General features: G+C 43.8%; 1 protein-coding gene across 4 annotated transcripts in view; it reads right to left on the bottom strand.

Annotated features, from left to right (window-relative positions):
- Positions 1-580: 580 nt before the first annotated feature.
- Positions 581-23,130, bottom strand: part of TACC1 (transforming acidic coiled-coil containing protein 1) — a 59,105-nt gene continuing 36,555 nt past the window's right edge. For all 4 annotated transcript variants that reach the window (XM_029936235.1, XM_029936240.1, XM_029936249.1 and 1 more), the window contains 8 exons: positions 21,207-21,259; positions 15,007-15,132; positions 13,237-13,313; positions 12,083-12,126; positions 10,547-10,707; positions 9,593-9,699; positions 6,338-6,458; positions 581-5,309 (listed from right to left, as the gene is read on the bottom strand). In XM_029936235.1, coding sequence (XP_029792095.1) covers positions 5,241-5,309; positions 6,338-6,458; positions 9,593-9,699; positions 10,547-10,707; positions 12,083-12,126; positions 13,237-13,313; positions 15,007-15,132; positions 21,207-21,259 — 758 coding nt within the window. In that variant the 3' untranslated portion in view covers positions 581-5,240. The remainder of the gene's footprint in view (positions 5,310-6,337; positions 6,459-9,592; positions 9,700-10,546; positions 10,708-12,082; positions 12,127-13,236; positions 13,314-15,006; positions 15,133-21,206; positions 21,260-23,130) is intronic.

Raw genomic sequence — 23,130 nt, 5'->3', positions numbered from 1 at the left:
GGTTCCCCACCAGGTTGTGAGGTGGAGCCCTAAGCAGCCTTTTCATTGATCTTTTCCTGCAATCAAACTCACAAAACGTCCTGCCCAGTTCCCTACCCCAGTAAAGCAGAGTCGGCCCGGCCAGGACAGAAACAGTCTTTCCTGGTGTTAACCTAGAAGAAACCTGGATTGTCCCCTATTTTCTGTGGGCTCTCCTGCAATGTCTGCACGGTTCTGGCTTTATCCTGTGTCCTCCGAGGAGTCAGAGCTGGAGTTGACTTAGGTTCGTAGGACTTGAAAAATGCCAGGGCTGACAGGCAGTCTCTGAGCAAAACCAAGAAGCACTCAATTAAAAACTTTGTTTGCACAGATGCGAAGACATGGAAATTTATACGGCGAGGTCTGAATTCCAAAGTGTTTGTTTTAATTACACACCCAACTAAAGACATAAAATTTCATGAAATGAGTGTAGTGAAAATGTCATCTTCTCTATTTTTAGACTGAAATATGGAGTTCTTAAAAAAGCAAGGCTGTCAGAAATTTTCACACTCAGGGAGCAGATGACTTACGACCAGGGGAAAAACATTCACACGCCCAGCTCTAACAGTGGTAAACAGGTTTTTATTCAGGCAATGAAACATGGAAAAAATATATTAGTAATCATTATAATCATTTCATTTGTGTGAGTATAACTTTTACAAATATTTACCTGACATATAAAAGGGGAAGTACTGTGCATATAAAATTTATGTAGATGATTATTCCACACAACATGATCCTGACAGCGGTCGTCAGTGCCGTGTTCACGCCTCCCAACGAGAGGTTCCTCACACACTTCCCGGCACCCGTGGGGACGCAGTGGAAGCAGATGGGCAGCTGGCGTTTACTTGTTGGCACGTGAGTACAAATGGGCATCTACTGGCAAACACACGCTTGCTAATGGCAACACCGACAAGCCTACTGCTACCTGTGAGGTTTAAAAGGAACGCCTGGATCCTGTCCCCCAGCGCGAGAGGGGGCCGGGCAGAGGCTGCGGCTGTGGCTGGGAACTTGCAGGCTGCCCTGTATCCGGACGGAGGGTGGGGTCAGGGGTTCAAATTTTCACATGTCCACGCGGAAGTTCTTCACAGAGCATTGGTTGAACAATGTGACTGGGGCAGACTTTTGTGTACTTCAGATACCACTAGAAGGCAGAGGGGGACAAAGTGACACCTTCATGGCTCTAGAGTGAAGAATGGATACAGGGAAGGTTCAAGCCACACTTCAGCGCTGTGCTGGGCCTCCTCCAGACGGTTAAAGCATTATTCAGACTGCCACAGGCTGGCGTCACGCGTGCCATCTCCATATTAGAACTATAACCAGGATCTATATATCTATAGGTAATAACTATAACCATATTATAGTTAATAAAGTCATTCCTTAGGAATCTTGTTTGTCCAAATCTAACTGCATGCAAAGAGGCACGGAAATGGGATTGCATTTGGACGAAGAACTACAGAAAGTGCAATCTTTAGTCCCCAGAGTGCTCTCTGGGCATGAGGGAGCGGGTCTCCCCTGGAAATGCTGCTGTTCACAGTACCTTCCAGAGGAGACCCTCAGAGAGAAGTTGCCTAGTGTATCAGTTCTTTTTTAGGTTTACTAATGGGAGACTCAAGGTTTCAGTGACACACTGCTTTTCCAAAGCCACTGGAATCTGGAGGCCAGTCAAACCTTTTTGGACAGAAGTCTCCTTACAATACTACTTTATTAAAATCTTTAAAGAAAATGACTTCTTAGACCTTTGGCTTGGCATTCTGGGATTCCCAGACTATATTTATTCTTTAATAAGCAAAGAATAATCTGCTATCCTTTAAATTCTTCAGAATATATACATCTTTACTTTAAAATCCTTTGCCTGGAGCATTTAATCTTTCAACACTTAGTTTCTCTCTTCCCAACAAGAGGCTAAAGTAAGAAACGCAAGTCTGAGAGCAAGCTCACACAGTCACAAGAAGACAGGGACACAGTCACGTACAGGTCAGGACACGGCCGCCAGTCGCAGGGAGGAGCCAAAGGAAATTAAAAGGGAGTATTAGAGCTTTTATCCACTAAAAAAGGATGTGCAGAATCACCTCCGACCACAGCACACAAGACTTACTGATGCTTGCCCTTTAAAACTCCTTTCTGAGCTTGGAGAGATACCAATGGGCCTCCTGTCACCTTTATTGAAAATGAGTGCTTTGCTCTGGCTGCTCAGTCAGCCCAGGAACATCCGGGGCACTTTATGCTCCCTCTTTATAAACAGTGCTAATTCGGGGCTGTCTCTTGAATATCTAAGCTACCTGTGTGAGGACACACAGTGCGGGACAGGGAGAAAGGGTGACCGGCTGGACAGAGAATGCAAATCGAGCTAGCCTCCAAGACGCACCGCGAATCTCCCCTTGGGTTCCGTATAATTCTGGAAGGCCAGATCCTCAGAGGTTTTCACCATCATGTGCCTCTGCACTTCCTAATTTGGGCTGGGTCTGAAGAAGCTAGAAACCACGTAAGAAAACTGGGCTTCTCAATATTTCCAGAACAACTTTTACAGAACAAAAGGTTTGGGCAGGTCACTGGCTACTAGGAGCTTCTCCAAATAAAGTAAATCTCAGGAGGTCTGACTGTAACTGATGAGCTGACCAAGTGACAAAGTGTTCAGTCTGTTTTACACTAAATCTTTCCATCAAAATACTTCCAGATAAAGGACACATCTTGGCAAAGTTAAAAACTTAAGAAATGGCTCTGGGTCCACAGTCTCAACGAGGTTGATCACCTACTACTCCCAAAGCCATCTGGGACTGCGGCTTCCCTTCACCTCTGCCCCGGCTCTGGTGACAGGATTCACTGCTTCCTACCCAACAAGTAGCAGCCCTCACAGGCTTTGAAGCAAAGCTACAGGCTAAACTCCTACTCTCCAAAATTTTGAAAGGTTTTTTTTGTTTGTTTTTACTTTTGCTTGTTGATAAAGAGAAACAAATGTAACTTCTTTCTGCCCAGGATATTCTCTTGATGTGCCAGTTGAACATGCTCCATTTTTATTCTCGTTGGAGAACATCCATCTATTAAATGAGGAGGGAGAACAGTCCCTTGTAGCAGACCAGGGCCCTTTGTAATCCTTGTGCAACAACTTCACTCACTGGGGTTTCCTTAGGGGGCCTCTCCCACCAGCCTGCTAGAGGAGGACTGTTGTCACCTTGCTTTTAACACACAGCTACTTTTTTAATATACACGTGAAGCCTGAATGGAGGGCCGTGGATTTAGAATGGAGATCACTATAAGCCTTTCGTGCTTAAAACAGATCAATGTAAAACAAACATGGATATCTCACCAAAAACAGCAGCAGAAAGGTTAGCAATGTTTCTTTCTGCAAAATGCACAGTCAGTCTCCCTAGGAGCGGAGCACTGGCAGCAGAAACCCATTCCACCACCTGGAGACACATGTGGTCCACGGGCGCCATGACTGTGTGCAGCAACCACACGGAACCACAACGACTGCTTTCAAAACCCACATAATTGTCAAGTCACTTCTCCAACCACAGATATTTCTGCTGTCCTTTTTTTGTACAAAATATTAAGACAATAGGCTTTAAAATAGAGCCTAAGCACCAATTACGATAAATGCGTATAGGTAAGACGTGACTTCTAGCTCTAAAGGACACCACTGACCTCCCGGGGCTGAAGATTGCACCCATGTGAACAGCACACGGCTAAAGAAAACAAACGCACGTTTAAAGATCTATAGAGGTTCTCCACGAGGCACGATTCATTGCGGAAGTTGGATCATGCAAGAGTTTACAAGAAAGGTACAAAAACTTACTTGTACGGAATAGAGTGCGTATCACCGTGAAGAGGGTGTAAGATTAAGACGAGAGTGTCTGAAACACCGCGCGGATTTGGTCTTGCCTACCACATGGAGGGAGTCCACTGGCATTACGGGGAAAATTTCCATCTTGGGGTTCGAGGCCCCCACTCCGTGGCCCAAGCGCAGGACGAGCGTGAGGAGCCCGGCCTTGCGTGTGGCTCTGCTCCCGCGCTCCTCTGCTCCGGGGCTCGACACTCTTCGTTCAGCAATATTCCAAGTACGCTCATTTTTGGAGTGGTTCACATGATTTTTACAGCCTGTTTTGTTAAAACTTCTACCATCTACGTTTGAAAGGATTTTTTTGCCTTACAGTTTTTTAAGAACAACACGGCACACTTGTAAAAACCTGCTTCCTCTCCTCTGCCTGCTACCAGGGCTACAGCCGTCTTCCACTAAGGGAGGCCGCCGAAGCCTCGTACACACACATTTTCTGTGCATATTGCAAATAGCAAGATGATAAATAAGAGTAAATGGTGATTTTGTAGCAGCAGAAGCAGAGGAGACTGAACTGCTTTGGACCGACTCACAGAACCCTGGCTTTGAGGGAGTCCCACCGGCCGCTCGCCATGTGGTCTGAGAACTGACCGCAAGGGGGCCACACCTGTCGAGGCTGAGGAGGGTCCCCATACCAAGACAATAAAACATGTGGCAAAAGTCTCCCCCAGATGTAACACCTGAGTCTGGGGTCTTCATGCTTTCTATTCCCTAAATTCTGAGGTTAGCATTCTGAGTCACAATTCTATTTCCGGATAGGGTTATACACTTATGGAAATATGGTCTTCTGTGGAGAAGCTCTTCTTTGACTATGCTTTAGAGAAAAAACAGCAGCATATATTAATGTGTGTGTGTGTGTGTGTGTGTGTGTGTGTGTGTGTGTATAAACGGGTACTCGGAGTCCCTCCTTTTGTTTATAAACCAGAAGTAACAATAGGCCAAATTATTTCCCCCAAATAAAACCACTAATGTTGAACACTAAATTTAAAAGATGAAATAAATCACCAAAAAACTCAGGTGGTGGACAGAGATGAGCCCAAATACTAGGCACAAAATCCCAAATTTAACGTGCTTGGAAAAGAAAAGAAGACTTCTAAGTGGACTAAAGATTGAGAAATCATGACCCCAAACATAGCAGCCTGTCTGCCCGGACCGGTCAGCAGACGGCGGGCCGACGCCTCTCCTTCCGGCCCGTGCCATACTTCAGGGATCCTTCCAGGGCTGTGTGTCGGCAGCAAAGCAGGACAGGCAGCAGTAGGCATGTGCTTTTTTAAAGTCTTTTTTCTTCTTCTCTGCAAAGGGGCAATTTTTCCTGGATAAGGCAAGATAACTGTGGTTAAGAGAGAAGCAGCCAATTGCAGACCTGCTGAGCTAACGAGGGGGAGACTCAGTCAGTCTTTCCCAGCTTCGCAATCAGCTCATCGCAGATTTTCGTTAGTTCTTCGATTTCTTGGTTCTGAAAGACAAATGACATGGTGATATAGGCCACTCTGCATCCTGAGACCAAGGCAATTAAACTCAAATAGTCCTGAGACTGGCCACACTCTGCCTAGACGTCCTGACTCAGTGGTTCGTAACTTTTCTATGTCAGAGACCCTTTAAAGAAAGGGCACCTTGTCCCCTGAAAAATGTTCCTGCATTCATAAAGTCATACTTCAGTTGAGTAGGGGATGAGGGTGACCACCGGCCCTCTGCAGCTTGTCCATGGAAGTCTCAGTTCCCAAATTCTCTCGCAATCACGGGAATGACCTGCGACACTTGTTAAAAACACAAGTATTCCACAGTCTGAGTACCCTGGGGAACACTGTCGAGGGGTTAGCAGACCTCGAGCTAGAAGCCCTTGCCCTAGCTGAAGGGATGCCACAGGCGTGAGCACATAGTTGGAGACACACGAAGAAAAACACTAGAGGTGCACACAAAAATGAAGTCTAAGAATCACTGGGGAGTGAGAAATAGGGGCCTGATTTCTATATACCTACAGCAGAATTTCTCAAGCATGGCATTTTGGGCCGGGTCGGTCTTTGCTGTAGGGACTGTCCTGTGTACTGTTAGGTGTTCAGTGGCACTACTGGCCTCTGCCAGGAGCATCTCCCTGTCGTGACAACTAAATGCACCTCCAGATGTTGCCAAGTCCTCGGGAGGGTAAAGCTGCAATCAAGGGGGAAGATGGCTTCATATATTACATAAAAAACAAAAAGAAAGGAAAAAAGGTATCCTCAGAGCCTAAGAAGGGTCTGGTCCCCTGAACTTTAGTTAATGCAGCTTCCTTTCTGCATCCTGCCTGCGGATGGCTCCTACTCAGAGGCTCAGGGGTTCGTGGTCTCCCTTGTTTGTGTCCCCCTGAATCACTTCCCAGGGCAGCCGGAACCAAGTGTCCAGGCAAACACTGGACACTCCTCCTTCACCCCAATCCCTGACGAGCCAGCCACGGCCACAGAGGAAATCACACGTCCTGCAGGGCGTCAGCCCACACCCCTCATGTACCTTCTGCTGAAGGGCTCTTTCCAGGGACTCCACCTTCATCTGCTCCTTCCGGAGTCCAGCGTGGAGAGCTGCGCTCTCGGCCTTCGCTTTTGTTCGAACCTGAGCAATCTCTTCGTTGGCTCTGTTTGTGGTGTTTTGTTTGAGGAGCAAAGGGACAAAAAGCACATGGTTAGTTACAGGTCATAGCTAAGGAGTCAAGATACTAACTGCTGACATCCGTGAGACACAGGTAACAGGACTGACTTCATGATAAGAGGAAAACTGGTGACCCAAATCATTTGATTTAGATTTATAAAACCTCAGTGGATTCACAACTGCTAAGGAAATTTCCAAGGTGCAAGCTAGGGGTAGAATTAATCTCACAGGCCACAGTGACTTCAAAATTCATATGTCACTAGAAAATGGAATCATGCAACATTTTCTACAGCAATCTCAGGGTTTTTTTTTTTAATCCAATACAGTTGAAGGCAGGGACATCTGTGGGATTATCACAGCTAAAGAGTTAGGGTGCTAACCACTGACATCTACGACACTAGACCTAAAAGTTACTTTATTAATGGGATACAAAAGGCAATTTTAAAACTATAAATGTCAATTGTAAATGGACAATTGATGAAAAGATGCTAAAAACTCAGTAGTCAGAGGCATGCAAATTTAAATCATAAATTTTAAAACTTTATGAGTTTGGCAAATATAACCAGGACGATACTATACCATTATGATCGAGATGCAAGGAAATAGGCTCACAAGTGGACGGGCGGAAGTGACAGCTGGCAGCATCTTCATGGAGGGCGATAGGGTTGTAACTATCAGGATTTAAAGTGCCTAAACCTGAGGTGCCTGGGGGGCTTAGTCAGTTGAGCATTCAACTCCTGATTTTGGCTCAGGTCATGATCTCACAGTTTCTGAGTTTGAGACCCACACTGGGGTTTGCACTGATAGTATAGCGTCTGTTTGGGATTCATTCTTAGAATAAACATTTTAAAAATAAACAAATAAAATAAAATGCATACATCTTCTGACTCAGCAACTCCCGTAAGTATCCACAGCAATACTTCCACGTTGCACAAGGACTGTGTACAAGGCTGTTCACTGCCACAGTGTTTACAACTGAAAACCTGTGAAACTATCTAAATGCCCCTCAGTAAAGGAATGGAATAGTCCTACAACCCAATACAAATAAGTAGACTGAGCCGTATGCTCTGACATGGAGAAGGGCCATGATATACTAGTAAGTGAAAAAGGAAATTTATACTCTATGACTCCAGTATCATTTTCTTAAGAAAAAGTCCAAAGTCATTTTGGGTAGTTATTTATAAAAGTGTCAAGAAAAAATGGAAAGATACACAATAAAACTTTTTCTTTTTTCTGAGAGAGCATCCACACATGCACCAGCTGTTGAGGGGGGCAGATAGAGAATCTTTAAATTATTTGAGAGACACAGAAAGAGCCAAGCGGGAAAGGGGCAGAGAGAGAGAGAGAGGGAGATAAGACAATCCTAAGAAGGCTCTGTGCTGCCAGCGCAGAGCCTGACATGGGACTTGAACCTAAGAACCCTGGGATCATGACCTGAGTCAAAATCAAGAGTTAGATACTCAACCAAGCCACCCAGGTGCCCCTGTTAATAAACCTTTAATAGTAGTACTTCTGGAGGTGGGAATGAGAGAGAGAAACCTAAAACGTTTTACAAATATGAAGATAGACAGCAAAATGTACAAGTATTACTTTTTAGCTAAAAAATAAAGTTGTGGGGTGCCTGGGTGGCTCAGTCAGTTAAGCATCCGACTTCGGCTCAGGTCATGATCTTGTGGTTCATGGGTACAAGCCCCGCGTCAGGCTCTGTGCTAACAACTAGCTCAGAGCTTGGAGCCTGTCTTCGGATTCTGTGTCTCCCTCTCTCTGTGATCCTCCCTTGCTCACGCTGTCTCTCTCTCTCTTTCTCAAAAATAAATAAAAACATTAAAAAATTTTTTTAAATAAAAATAAAGTTGGATGCATTCTCCAGACCATTCCCCAGGATAAATTCCATATGTGTTGGATTTAAGGATTAAAAAAATAAAGTTATTAAAAGTACTAGAATGAAAACATAGGAGAATACTTTATATTCAGCGCAGAGAAGATTTTTGTTACCATGACAGAAAATCCTGAAACCATCAAACAAAGGACTGATAAATTTCACTACAACAAATTTCTGCATATCAAAAAACACTAGAAGCCATAAGAGAAACTAGAAAAATTATACATGACAGATCACAAAAGGCTGCCATCCTTAGTACATAAACATAATAATGTATTTCTATATGTATAATATATAAACTGACAATAGAAAACCAGGTGAAGAAGAGTCGCTTGGTATAGAAAGTATGTGTACAAGCAGCTGCTAACAGGTGTAACTCCATGAGGTAAACACCATCAAAACTACGTTGAAAAAAATAAATGCCCTATTTGCTTGTCAAAAAAAGAAAACTCCAACGAAACTAAAATACCATCTTATATCTACTGGGTTTACAGAAAACCAGAAATTTGATCTATGGTCAAAGCCGCAGGGAGAAGAGGCGCTCGCACACCTTGTGGAGGGATAAACTGATGAAAGTCGGGTGAGGGCAATCTGACATATGTGTCAGAATTACAAGCCAGTGTGTTTGCTGGCCCAGTAATCCTTTCTCTAGCACACAGATAACTCACACGCGCCAAAGGAGAACCGACTGCCGTCATCTGCCGCCGCACTGTTCACAGTGCCCGAGTGGCCGGGAGGAGGGGCTGCTTACATTTGTGGCACATTGCGACACTGGAACACCATATGGAGGCTAAGAAAAACATGGATGCTCTTCATGCATTGACATGGAAAGGTCTCCAAAATACAGCACTAAATGAACAACACAAAGTGTTGTGTTATCTGTATAAAAAAGGAGATTCTCATCACATTTAAAAAAAAAAAATGGGTGATGCTGTGGTGCGAGGGAGCCATTAGTCTGGACGGGGGAGGGAAAAAGTCGATCTGCCGGGACACAAGAAACCAACAGCTGAGGAAAGCGAGGAGCTAACTCCAGGGAAAGGCCGGGAGAGAGACCCTGTAGATCTTTCTATTCTTTTTACTGTTTAATGTGAAGATACCACCTATTTAAAAAATTAAATAATAAACACACACACCAATGCAACCCAGGGTTGCAAAACAACTTTGGTTGTTTTTTTGGCCTTTCTCAATCTCCCCACAACATCATGAAACACAAAACAGATCTTATTGTGAGCACTCACTTGTCTAGTTTTTCTTCCGCGTGGATTTTCAGGGCCTGATATCGCTGTTCCTCTTGTTTAACTCTGGCTAAATAATCCTGAGCACACTTTTTCAAGGCTTCTTCATTCTGTTCCAAAATGACAATTAAAAAAACAAACCAAAAAACCTTCGTCATTTCATTTTTCTTCAACTAGTGACATCCCATGTATCAGAATTTTCATTTGTTTAAAAAAATGAGAAAACCTCATTACTTCAGATGCCTTTAAATTCTACTCTGTGATAAGTCAAAATAGGCACAAGTAATTCTCACTGAAGAAATTCTGGATACTTTCTTCGTGTATAAATTTTCAAAACACCACAAGGTTCAGTGACGCCAATAAACCTAGTTTAGGGAGGCTGTCCTTCAAAAGTGAATGGCATTGTGAGTCTCATTGTAGGGAAATGGGCCAGTCTCATTTTTATTTTACTATGGAAACAAAAAAGAATGTTCACTGCTATAAATGTATCTTATTGATGATCTGCAACTAAGTTGAATCAATACGCCCATTTACCATCTAAATCTGAAACATTATACTTATTTTCTTCTAGTATATGTAGCCTGAATTTTTCAATGCTAAATTTTCCTTTTACTAATATCAAATTGGGGAATTATCAAAAAGAACTTCTGGAATTCTCCTAAGGTCTGAAGAGTCGACACTTCTTCTACTCCATGCCGCAGTCTGGCTGTGGCCTGACCCAGCAGAGGAATGACCAAGACATACCAGCCAGTGGGCCAGATGCCTGAACCACCACAGAAAGAAAAAAAGGGGAAAGAAAATCTCCACCTTCACTGAAACAGAAGATACAAGACCAATGATATATGGGCCCCGGACCCCTGTTGAGAAGGCTACCCACACCTCTGGTATATGTGTTTATAAAGATACATTACCAAGGAATTACGCTACTCCGGAGACAAAAGGAAAAGGACATGCTACCTTCTTGAACCCTTCCAGAACACCTTTCAGGTTCTCGTATCTCCTGAAGAGATCAGAAAGGGACCGCTCCACAGAATTAAGGTCGGCCAGAGCCTGCTCCTTCTCCATGGTCAGTTGCTGGAAGCTTTTCTGAGAGGTCATATTTGTCCTCTGTTCATCCTCTGTCAACCACAATCAAAAGTAATGGCACATTTACTCAACAGGTAGTTAGCAGCTGCCCTCTGTCAGCTAAGCGGTATTCTTGGTGGGGCCCCAGCAGCGGACATGGCAAAGTTCCTCTCAAGGACTTACGTTAGTGGGGGCGACAGCTGCTGACAAGCGATGAGGGAAAAACAAAGCAGAACAAGAGGGGTTGGGGTTCTGTTTTCATGTAGAGTGAGTGACTTCTCTCAGAGGAGAGATTTGACAGGGACTCAAAATTGCTGAGGGAGGGCATGAGCCATGCAGCTACCCAGGAGAATATTCCAGCAGAGGAACAGCGATGGCAAAGGTCCTACGCTGGGAAGGCAGGAGGTGATGTGGACCATAAAAAGTAAGATTTTAGTGCTTAAGAAGGGCTTTAAGCAGAGAAAGACTTAGGCAGTCAGTCCTGACGAAAATTCCAAATTCAGTGCAAGAGAACCAATCACTGTCATTTTGTAAAAGTTACCAGTGGGTCTAATAGCGGGAAATATGACTTGCAGCAGAGTTAAGGACACTGCACTGAAACACAGATCCCCACCCAGGGGCACTAATGATGTGGCTAGGCCATCAATGCTCTGGGGGCCAGTGGAGGGCTGTTCACACAACCTGAGCGTTTGGTGGCCTCTAAAATGAACCTAGCGACAGCTGATCTTCATTATTTGTGGACTGTGTATTTGAGAATTCATCCACTTGCTAGAATTTATTTGCAACCTCAAAATCGTTACTTGTGGCGTATTCCTGGTCATGCGCAGAGTGGCAGGAAAATTTGAGTCACCTGACGTGTACATTCCCAGCTGAGGCTGATCAGGGCGACACTCTGCCTGCTTGTTTCCTGCTGTAAACAAGTGTCCTTTTCGGTCTATTTAGTACCATGATCTTTCTTGCATTTTTGTGCTTTCTGTCGGGGATTTTTGCTGTTGAAAATGGCCCCAGGTGGAGAGCTGAAGTGCTGTCTAGGGCTTCCTAGGCTGTCGTGTGCCTTACGGAGAAAACACCTCCATCTGATAATCTTCACTCCGGCATGAAAATAGTACTGTGGGCCCTGAGTTCTACAGTAGTGAGTCAACGTTAAATGAGGCGTCTTTAAACAGACATACACAAAGGACAAGGTTACGTACTGACAAAAATGTTGTGACCAGAGGCCCGCAGCAACCTCACCCTGTACTTTCCCTAAAGCAATGGTTCGGTATTCAGTATTCGGCATTTGCTGTGTTTGTGGCAACCCTGTAGAACACAACCACTGCCAACAGTGAGAATCGACTGGATCTAGGTGACGGACAAATGCGGACTTGTGTTGGGATTTGAAAACCATCCATGGAACCTACAGCTCACACCAGAAAAAAAAGTCCTTACCGATCATTTGGGCAATGGTCTTCTCATATTCAGCCACAATTTTCCTTGGGAAAAAAAAAATTATTATCAGCAGAGGTTTTTTAATAGACATTGCAGAAATGCTGCCCTAAACAATTAAACACATTAATAAGTGAACATTTGAACAAATAAATATTTGAATGATGTTCAAGCGAGCATATCTACCCTTTTGGGCAGTCTGTCCCCTCCAATTCAGTTATAAGTTTTATTTTACTGTCCTAGCTCCAAAAGCAGTTCAGTTATTCGAAGACTTTAAAGATCACCCTGTCATGTTAATCTTTCTTTTCAGGAAAGTGCCATAAGTTTCCCTGACTCCGCCGACCCTGTCCAGGGACGGGCTTCCCTGTGCGCCTCCCTGCCGTCACTGGCGGTGCCCATCACGGCGACCCTGCATCCAAGCGTCTTATCATGGCTGCCGTAAGCTCTCTGCAGGCAGGGCTGTCCGTTCCTCTCTGCCGCACCTGGCTCGGGACCCCACACCCAGGAAATGGCCAAAACACAAGTAATACAAGAGCTGCGAGCTAGAGTGTACATATTTAAAATATGTCTTAAGTACTCAAGTGCTGACTGCACAAGTGCATAAATTATGCTTTTTTTCTTCTTCTTTGATCCTATCTTCAGTTATTTCACAGCCTCTAACTCTCTGTTCTAGGGAATGAGCAGCAAAGATAAAAAAGATTTCAATTTAAGGTCAATCAATTTTGTTTCCTGTTAACATGCTTTTTATAATCTACTTGATGGGTATGAAAGTTGAAGCCATCATGCAAAATTAATTTTAGGAAAGTATTATGGATTATAATGCCTCCAGGATTGAATATGTCAATAAATCTTACTCTTTAGTTGAACTGGATATTTTTGCACAAATTGATGTCTTGTCAAAAGACAAGAATCACGTGGGCTCTGCTTACTTGTAATGTTCTCAGCATCCCACAAGAAGCTACTGTATATGAATAACAGGTCAGCAATCCTCACAAAAAGATGCTGTCATAGTCAGAAATTAAGGTGCAAGTACCAATGCCCTCAAGTTCTCAGCAGTAGGTTCTGTGATAAGCAAACAGTCTCATCACTTCACTTATATGAACTCTAGTAACAGTGCACAAAGGTCTCCAGTCCCTCCCCCAAACCGCCAGTCTGACCTCATCTCCAACACTTCTTGTCGCGTTTCTTCGTATTTTTTCTTCCATTCATTTGCTTCGATTTCCTTAGTGATTATCTAAATTATAATAGAGATAGAGCTTGGTTTTACCTATTGCATCTATTACGGTTTGAATTTAAGACTGGAAACTGAAAACGAGACACAACCAGGTGTACCCCAAGACATTTGAGCCAAAAGAGGACTATAAAGGCCTCAATGTCTGTTTATAATGCTCATGAGCATCTGGGAAAACGTCCTCTCTGCCACACAGGATGGCAGAAATGTAGCCACCAAGGTAGCGGTGAAGAGAACATCCTCTGGGAAAGATTCCAAGTGATAATCACAGTCTCTGTGAATTTTACCCTGGTCCCGGGTCTGGCTCTCAGCTCTATAGTCCCAGAACCATGATTGGCATAGGACACCAAAAGAGGCATCTGCCTGGCAGAGACGCCTAGCAGAGAGATCTTAACCAAAGTACTAATTGTACTTAGGATAAGAAAAATCACAGCATTCGCCTGATCAGTACACCCTCTTCCTATAGAGGTCTCTGCTTGATAAGAATGGACTCACAACTTGGGGTTCGGAAGCTCCAATCCTCTAGCCAGATGCACCCGTCTCACCAAAGGCAGGGTTTTGCTTGTCAGAGCGGAACCCATATCCCTATGTGGGGTGCCCTTGCTAACTGGGAAGAAATACTCTAAACTCATTACCTCAAATTCTGTGTGTCTGGGCAGAACTCAGAAGGGCATCACTGTCCTCCTTTCATTATACTTCTCTAGGCTTCTCTCTTTCTATTTGGTGTCTTTAATTTGGTGCCTTTAATCAGGATCTCAAGAACCCTGCAGCCAGCCCATCTGCCTGAGGTGACAAGGCACATTCCTGTTCTTCTCCACTAGGGCTTTGCCTCACCGTTTCGCTCTCAGGAGGAAGATGAGGTCATTTTTCTCATTGACAAGACTTTGGCAGGGCTCCTCACCACTGCTCCTGAGTTCTAACAACGGGACCAGCTGGCATCCCTCATTATCAACTTAATGCTATATTTTGAAGCTTTAAATGACCTTGATATCAGAGATTCTTAACTACTCTCATTATATTATGAAAATTCCCTACATGAAGGGAAGTCCCTTCTTAAAAAAAAAAAAGGTGGATTCATCAAGAGACACACAAACCAAACACATAAAATACAGCCTAGAAACATAATGGGAGATAGTGGTGACTGGGTAACAGTACCACCGGGTACCACTGGGTAACAGTACCACTGGGTAATAGCATCTTTCATATTTTTCAGACCACCAAGGAAAGGCCTAGCAGAGGGACCTATTTTAAACAGTGGCTGTTCAAGAGACACAGCAGAGGGATTTAAGACTTGAACTGTTTAGTTAAAGAAGGGATAAAAGAAAGAAACAATTTTATATTATTACAAGTCTAAAATTTAAGAAATTTTTAAGCATGAACATATCTTCTGTTAAAGGAAGGCACTGATTCAGTTACATATGTGGGTAGGGTTGGCAGAATTCAATATTTAAAAAACTTGAAGGCTGGAAGATAAAGCAGTGTGGTCAGCTTTGTCCCCAGGACACCAGGAGGTCGGGACTCCAGCACCAGCGCAGAGTTTTACAGGGAGCCCTTTATGTGAGCTCAACAAGCTGCAGGAAATAGGAACTTCCAGCCAGGGATAACTCTAGCCAAAGAGAGATGGAATCTACCTGCCGGCACTTGGGCTTCACAAAGACGTGGGAGTGATAAGTGGACAGAACACGAGGGCCTTTACCTCTTCTCTTATGAGGGTGAGCACGGCTGTCTTATCAGATTCGCTGAGGCAGATGCCATCCAAGGGGCTCTCCCCGCCACAGGCCACAGACACGGGGGCTTTCTCCACAGACGACTCCAATAGTCCCTGAGGGGAAAAGAAGTTACATTTAATACGTTCAGGCTTAGGCTTCTTAACCCCAAATACCGTTCAATAACATCCTCATTACTAAATTGATTACAATCTTTAAAAACACATTTGAAGGAGGAAAAAAAAACATGGCAGGGGAAACAAAAATAAAAATCAAATCTAGTTATAGTAGTTATTTAAAAAATTTTTTTTAATGTTTTATCTATTTTTGAGAGAGAGAGTGAGCAGGGGAGGGTCAGAGAGAGAGGGAGACACAGAATCTGAAGACAGGCTCCAGGCTCTGAGTTAGCCCTCAGCACAGAGCCTGATGTGGGGCTCGAACCCACAAACCGTGAGACCATGACCTGAGCTGAAGCTGGACGCCCAACTGACTGAGCCACCAGACGCCCCTAAAGTAGTTATTTAAAGGAAAATGGGGCACCTGAGTGGCTCAGTCGGTTAAATGTCTGACTTCAGTTCAGGTCATGATTTCACGGTTCATGAATTCGAGCCCCAGGTCAGGCTCTGTGCTGACAGATCAGAGCCTGGAGCCTACTTTGGATTCCGTATCTCCCTCTCTCTCTACCCCTCTTCCAGTCTCTCTCAAAAATAATTATTTTTAAAAATTAAAAAAAAAAAAGAAAAAACCGAATGGGGGGGGGGGTTGGTTTCCATTTAACAGAGAGCCTAGTGAAGTTTTCTTATCCAAAAAGGAGAAAGTCTGATGATAATCAGTGACCAGTGACCTGTGACCAAAGATCATATGCACTGAAGAGTGTCTTTACATAAAATGGAAAATGTTTCATCTTTCAGGGGGTTTCTCGTTTTGGGGAATGATATGTTTGTTCCATAAAACTTCCCAAAAAAAGCTATCGACTCTTTAACACAGTGATACTTTGTGTACCACTTTAGCCACTTTGGGTGGAAATGTTTCCAAAACGGACTACTAGCTTGCAAGCCTGAGGAGGCAGCGATGGCGAACACATCGCAGACTCCTGCCCCCAGAACGAGTCAGGGTCATCAGGGGCTTGAGCTGCTCTGCAGCGGCGCCCGGGCCCTGCCCGGTGGTGTGTCGGGTGTACAGCACTAATGGTCCCTGTACAAGGCAGCCACATGTAAAGTCAAGGTCTATGCCTGTACTTTCATTTTCTTGCTGCTTCCTTGCTATTAAGTTTTCAGTTCTCTTCTGATGTGACGAAACTTACGCTTTTATCAGAAACTCAGGTTCCAGAAAGCCACAGTGGTTAGTATTTTTTCACAAGAACATGAACTCCATCCTATTCTCCTTCCTAAAAGGCATTTGGGGGACTATTTCCTCCCACTGTATGTAAGTAAACTTTTTTGTGTAAATAGGAAAAAAAGCTGGTCTAATAACATCCCAAATGCCTGCCCAAGTGATAAGGCAATAATCTTAACAATCTTAAGTATCTGTATAATCAATCAGTTAGTGATCATAATCAATAAGTTCTCCAAGACTGAAGAGAAAGTCCAAAGTCAACTTAGACCAGTGGTTTTTAAACTTTTCATGGTCATTACAACTTGCTCTTTTTCTAAAAAATGCTCAATAACACATACATAATTTTTGCATTTAGCTTCACACAGAAGGGCCTGATACAGAAAGCCCTGGTTGAGGCCACAGAAAAGGGAAATGCAAAGTCCACAAGCTGGCAGGGCCCACTGCAAGCAGCATCTGGGAGAGGGCCCCCACCATGCTGACAGGAGTCTGAGGTCCCCCTAGAAACACTATCTTAGGATAGATCTATCACTAGAGCCAGAAGCCACTCATGGTGGGCAGACTCAAAAATGGCCCCCAGTGACCCTATCCTCCTGGTATGAATCCTCTCGTGTAATTTCCCTTTGGGTGCAGGCTGGCCCTGGTGACTCATGTCTAAAGAGACCGGGGTAAAAGGCATGGCATGTCACTTTTGATATTGATTTACAAAAAGACTCGCTTCTGCATTGTGAGAAACTCTCTATGGAGAGGCCCACATGGCAAGAAACAAGGTCTCTGCCAACAGCTAGCCAGTGAAGACCTGAGACGTGCCAACAGCCATGTGAGTGAGCTTGGAAGTGCATCCTCCCCTGACTGAGTCTAGACGTGAACACAGGTCTGGTCAATACCTAGATCGCAGCCTGGGAGAGGTCAGAGGCACCCAGCAAAGCCGCCCCAAGACTCCAGAGCCAGAAATTATAAGTGTTTCTTGTGGATCATGAATAAACCTCTGGACCTCTGAGTCATCCCATTAACTTCCTGTGTCATGCTTCTCCTCCAGAGACGTTCTCAGAATCTGACTTCCCATGTAACTTGCCTACAGGGAGAGAACACCCTAGGTCAAGCCTACACATTTAGTTCACTTTGTTGCTGGATTTGATTCTAGATTAATACATTTTAAAATCAGTCTTTTGTGTTTTTATTATTTGAAGCCAGAATCCCAAGCTCATTATAGAAAACAGCTTCCCTGTGCCTCTCCTGACCCATAAATTACCAAGAATTTGGGAAATAAGCCAAAAGAGTTTTCCTCGTAAGGAAAATATCAACATCTATCCTCGAGTTCAGCATCTCAATCATTTGCTGAGGGGATGAATGAGCTGTCTACCCACTCGTGCAACAGCTTAATGTGTCTGGAAGAGGCAGTGTTCTGTTGGAGGTGGGAGAGCAGACCTCAGATGGTGGCAGAAATATCCACATGACTGGGCTCTGGGGCCTGCAGCCTGCCCTCCCCTGGCCACTCCCCTCCGCTGGGCCGCATGCCTCTCGGATCACAGCTCAAACCGCAACAGCTCTTAGGAATTTATGGCCATGGCCTATTTTAACTGCCTTTTCAAGAACCCTAGGATTTGGCTTTTCACATTCTTCAGTCCTTTATACTGCTTACCAAACAGCATAGAAAACCTACAGAATCTACCTTCACAAAGAACTGATGTGGATCTCTCCCTAGCCTAAGCAATCTAGTATGTTTAACAAAGATGCTGACCAAATAGATCAATCGTGGCCTTTCAAAAGGGTCCTTTTTCATGTCCCCTAATCCTTTTCCCTGTCCCCAGAGCATTTACAGTTGAGGGCCAAGAAACATCTGTCTACAAATAGAACCCAACAGTCCTAGTCACAGATGTGCACAGAGGCTACGGTGGAAACTTATTTTTGAGAGAGAGAGAGAGAGAGAGCAAGCGAGAGAGAGAGCATGAGCAGAGATAGGCTGCGGAAAGTTACAGAGGATCCAAAGCAGTCTCTGTGCTGACAGCAGACAGCCTGTGTGGGGCTCAAATTCACAAACCATGAGATCAAGAACTGAGCTGAAATCAGGTGCTTAACCACTGAGCCACCCAGGTGCCCCCTGTACAATTCGTCTTATAAATATACAGTTGCTTATATTGTAATGTATCATCCACATAAATATTTTAGTCAAGATGCAAAACTTTTTTTTCAACTATCGTATGTCCCAAAGGCCCTCAATCTATTCAAGCCAGCCCAGGCTTTTCTCAAACTCGTGCTATGAACATTAGAACTGTTTCCTGGAAATATGGACTTAGCAACCGATCCCACAGATGTCTCAGAGCCACAGATCTAAAAAGCAATTCCTACAATTCTGCTTTTCTTTCTGTATTCTTTTTTTTTTTTTTAAAGTAATCTCTACCCCCAACAGGGGACCCAAACTTACAACCCCAAGATCAAGAGTTGTGTGCTTGATGAACCGGGCCAGGCAGGTGCCAGCTGTATTCTTAATTTACTGATTTCTGTGTTTAGCAGTATTTATTGTGGTAGGTGCTAAGGTACCAGCAAACAGTCATGGTTCCTACGTGCACCAAGTTTAAAGTGTTAGAAGGAAAGAACGGAAAACAGGAAGTGACTCCAAGGGGTAGGTTCACAGAACTAAAAGAAATTCCATGTGTTAAGACAAGAGTAAGATGTGCGTGGGAAAGAGGTGACAGCAGATGCTGGAGAGAGAGAGGCCGAGTCCCACAGCAGAACGCCACATCAGCCATAGGAAAAGTCTGAACTTATTCTAAAGACAAGGGAAGCCAACCAAGAGGTTTAAGCAAAGATCAGTTCTGTGTTTAAAACATCACCGTGGCTTCATAGAGGGATAAGAGAATGAGCCTAGGAATAGGGAGATTGGTTAGAAAATTACTCCTTCCTTTCCTTCCTCCCTCCCTCCATTTATATATATATATACATATATATATATATATATATATATATGTATATATATATTTTTTTACTTTTAAAGAGACAAAGAGAGCGTGTGAACAGGGGAGAGAGAAAGAGAGAGAGAGAGAGAATCTTAAGAAGGCTCTGTGTTCAGTATGTAACCCAACATGGTGCCGGATCTCACAACCCTGGGATCATGACCTGAACCAAAATCAAGAGTCAGAGGCTCAACTGACTAAACCACCCAGGTGCCCCTTACCACTGGTGGTGGCCAGGCACTGGAGAAGACCAGATGAATTTGCAATATATGGTTTCTGGACATAGAAACCACAGATCTTGCTTGTGGGAATAAGAGGGAGGGAGGAGTCCAAGGTGATCTCAGGTTTGTGGGGCGGGTTATCAGTAACATTGACCAAGTGGATGTTCAAGGGGGAAACCCTGGGTGGCTTTTACCAGCTTTCCCTCACCGCCACTCCCACCCTAGCTGCAATGCATGTCTTCCAAGTCACCTCACCAAGCAGTCATGGTTCCACCTGATAAATCTCTCAGCCTATTACTGATCATGGTGTTCCTTACTTATAACCCCACAATAGTTCCCAACTGCTTCGACCATGAATCCCAAGCCTCCTGGCACCATGTCGATGGCCCCTGGTGACCTGGCCCTCACCTACCTATGCAGAGTACCCTGTAATCACCTGAGATTACTAATACTTCCACTTGCTTATAAAGGCCATGCTTCTCATTCCCTGCTTTTGTGCAGGCCGACTCTGCTGCCCAGAATACCCTTAACTACCTTATCGGCCTCGCAAACCCTATCCTTTCTTTACAACTAAGTTCAAATGGAGGAACCTCAGACAACACCACCTTAACCACCACCACCACCTTTGGGCATGGATTCATGCCCAAAATGCATAAACTGTATTTAATCACAAAGAAACACTGGACAAATCCAAATTGAAAGATACCCTACAAAACTGACTTGTAGTCTTCACAAGTGTCAAGGTCAGCAAAGATAAAACATTAACATTCAAGGAGTATGGGTGAAAGATTTACAGGAATTCTTTGAACTATTTTTGTAAGTCTAAAAAGTTTTAAATAATTTTCTTTTAATGAGCTCAAATTCAACCTTCCAGGTACCTGCTCTGCAGGCAGTCAGCCCTGGCTCCCACAGGCCCTGGAACATACTCTACTACAACAGTCACATAACATTAGTTTCCATTTTCTGTCTACTACCAGTACTGTTCCAAAAAAAAAAAAGAAAATACAATGCAAGGCATACATAACTTAAAATTTTTCAGTAGCCATTTAAAAAGTAAAAAGATATCAGTGAAATTAATTTTAATATAGTTCAGTTAACCCAATATATCTAAAATATGATCATCTCAACATGTAATTAATATAAATAGTTTGAGACATTTTCTCTTTTTTTTGTACTAAGTCTTCAAAGACTAATTGTATTTTACACTTAACAAGACATCTCAATTCAGACTAGCTAGAGGTCAGGCGCTCAGTGGCCACTAGATAGGAGATCTCAGGATAGACACTGAGCTCCTCAAGTGAAGAAACTTGTATTTACATTTCATCCCCAGAGTTTATTTAATAAATTAACATTAACATGGGCTTTAAAATAAATACTGAGGGGCACCTGGGTAGCTCAGTTGAGTGTCCAACTTCAGCTCAGGTCATGATCTTACAGTTCATGAGTTCAAGCCCCTTGTCAGGCTCTGTGCTAACAGCTCAGAGCCTGGAGCCTGCTTCGAATTCTGTGTCTCCCTCTTTGTCTGCCCCTTCCCCACTTGTGGTCTGTCTCTCAAAAATAAACAAACATTTATAAATAAATAAATAAATAAATACAATAAATACTGGAAGAAAAAAAAAATAAAAACCGGAGCTGCACTTCTCTACACACACACTCCCCCCACCCCAAAATTTAGGAACTTACAGTCATGGTAGATCCATCTTTTTCCATCTTCTGACACACCTCTTTTTCTATGCCTAAAACACAGAGAGTCATTTTTATAGTTATCCCAAGAAGTCAGTCCCTTTCTTTCCTAGTGAAAGACTCTGGAAACCTCAGCGCAGGCCCAGACTGATGTCTAGGAACACATGAACAGCATTTCAAGATTTTCAAAGGAACACTGGCATTTTGTTGATGGCTGTGCTCACTGGCATTTTGTTGATGGCTGTGCTGTCTGTGTTAAACATCCAAAATATTCAGAAGAAAAGGGAGCATATGGTTAGCCAGGCAGACACAGGATCACCGGCTTCAGGTGGGAAGAATAGCAAGGCTGCCACCTTGTGTCCACGCAAAGTTCTGTAAGTTGTACGAACTATGGGACTATTTCAGAAAGAGGAAGCGACAAGAATGCTCTTTTATTACCAAATCTGAGTCCACTTAAGTTCCAGCCCAGAAGGGTGTCCTCAGACTAATTAACAGAGCAGATAAAACAATAAACTAAATGTCAATGTCTGAAAATCTAAATTCATTCTCCTCCCCACACCCTTCAAACTTGTCTTCAGTCTACCTTCCACCCTACCACCAAGGGCAACATTAAAATAAAGAGTACTATGCTTTTTCGAATTAAAGGAATGTGTACTCATTGAAGAAAAATTTTTAAATATGAAACAGCACACAATTTTCAAGCTACAATCCTCCATGTAGCAAAAACAAATTACCATCTTAGTGCACTGTCTGCTAATAGTGGAGTACTGAAAACACAAATGTGACATCACTGTTCTGTTTACAAACCTTCATGGCTCCCCTATACCCATAAGACCAGGTCCAGATTCCTCAGTACAACCTCGTTTTCCCACTTGTCCTAGACTCACAGAGCATTACTGGGCATTCAACACGGCAAGTTCCTTCCCATCCCTGCGAGAGAGCCTTGTGCCCTGGCGCACATCTATGTATGTCTCTATCAAAGCAAGGGTAACTTTCCCCAGGAAACGGACTGCCTGATTCATCTGACAGAGCCCATAGTCCTCTCCCACCTCCATACGCCTACCATCCTCTGCCAGCTCCAGACATGGCTGATCAGTTACATACAGCACAGCACTAGCTCTTCACTACCTCTGAGGACAGCACTGTAGCTAACAGAACCCCTACTCTAGAAATTTCTGTTGAAGGAATTTCCTCCTAGTCAGGAAGAATATAATTCAAATATCTACATGCTCCTCCACGGGAGGAAGTTCAAAGAGGAATCACTCACTGTCCTTAACCTCAACAAGTTCATCGAAGACAACTTTTATAATAAATACATGAGGGACAGTAACAGTAAGAAGAAATGTGATGGGAACATAAAACGTGGTGGAAGCCAAGAGACAGTTTTGAGAGAAACCGGAAAGAATGGGCAGAATTTTTACAGGAGATGGCAAAGAAAGGTATTTCAAATGTAAGAAATAAGTGCAGGTTCAGGAGTACTCAGGGTTATCCTGCATGAGTGGGTGAAGGGGTACAGATGGGAAAGCGGCCTGCGAAGAAAGCTGGAACAGTGCCTGGCATATGTACACTACGGATGGCAAGCTGCAACCTGGGCAGCGTGAGAGGCCATGGCGGTAACTCTCGCAGTCTGGACTTCCACCTCCTTCCCTGGTTGGATGACAGACTGTGACTTTTAAGACTAAGTATAAAAGTCTCCAAATCAATTACACTGCTGAAAATCTGAGATGTTCATAGTGTAAAATGGTCAGGGACATGGCCCCAAACATTTCACAAGTCAGGTTTAAGGCCACAGATATAACTTGGGGTCTGGAAAGGGGCCTCAGCTCTAGTGTGTTCTAATGCCTTCAACAGTAAGAAGCTTCAGCAGAGGTTAGTCTAGTTAGTTCTTATTAGAACATGAAGGATTTTTAAGGATATTGGCCAA

The sequence above is a fragment of the Suricata suricatta genome, chromosome 1 (assembly GCF_006229205.1).
Source record: "Suricata suricatta isolate VVHF042 chromosome 1, meerkat_22Aug2017_6uvM2_HiC, whole genome shotgun sequence".
NCBI lineage: Eukaryota > Metazoa > Chordata > Mammalia > Carnivora > Herpestidae > Suricata > Suricata suricatta.
Note: the sequence above shows the minus strand (reverse complement) of the source record. Positions and strands in the feature narration are given on the sequence as shown.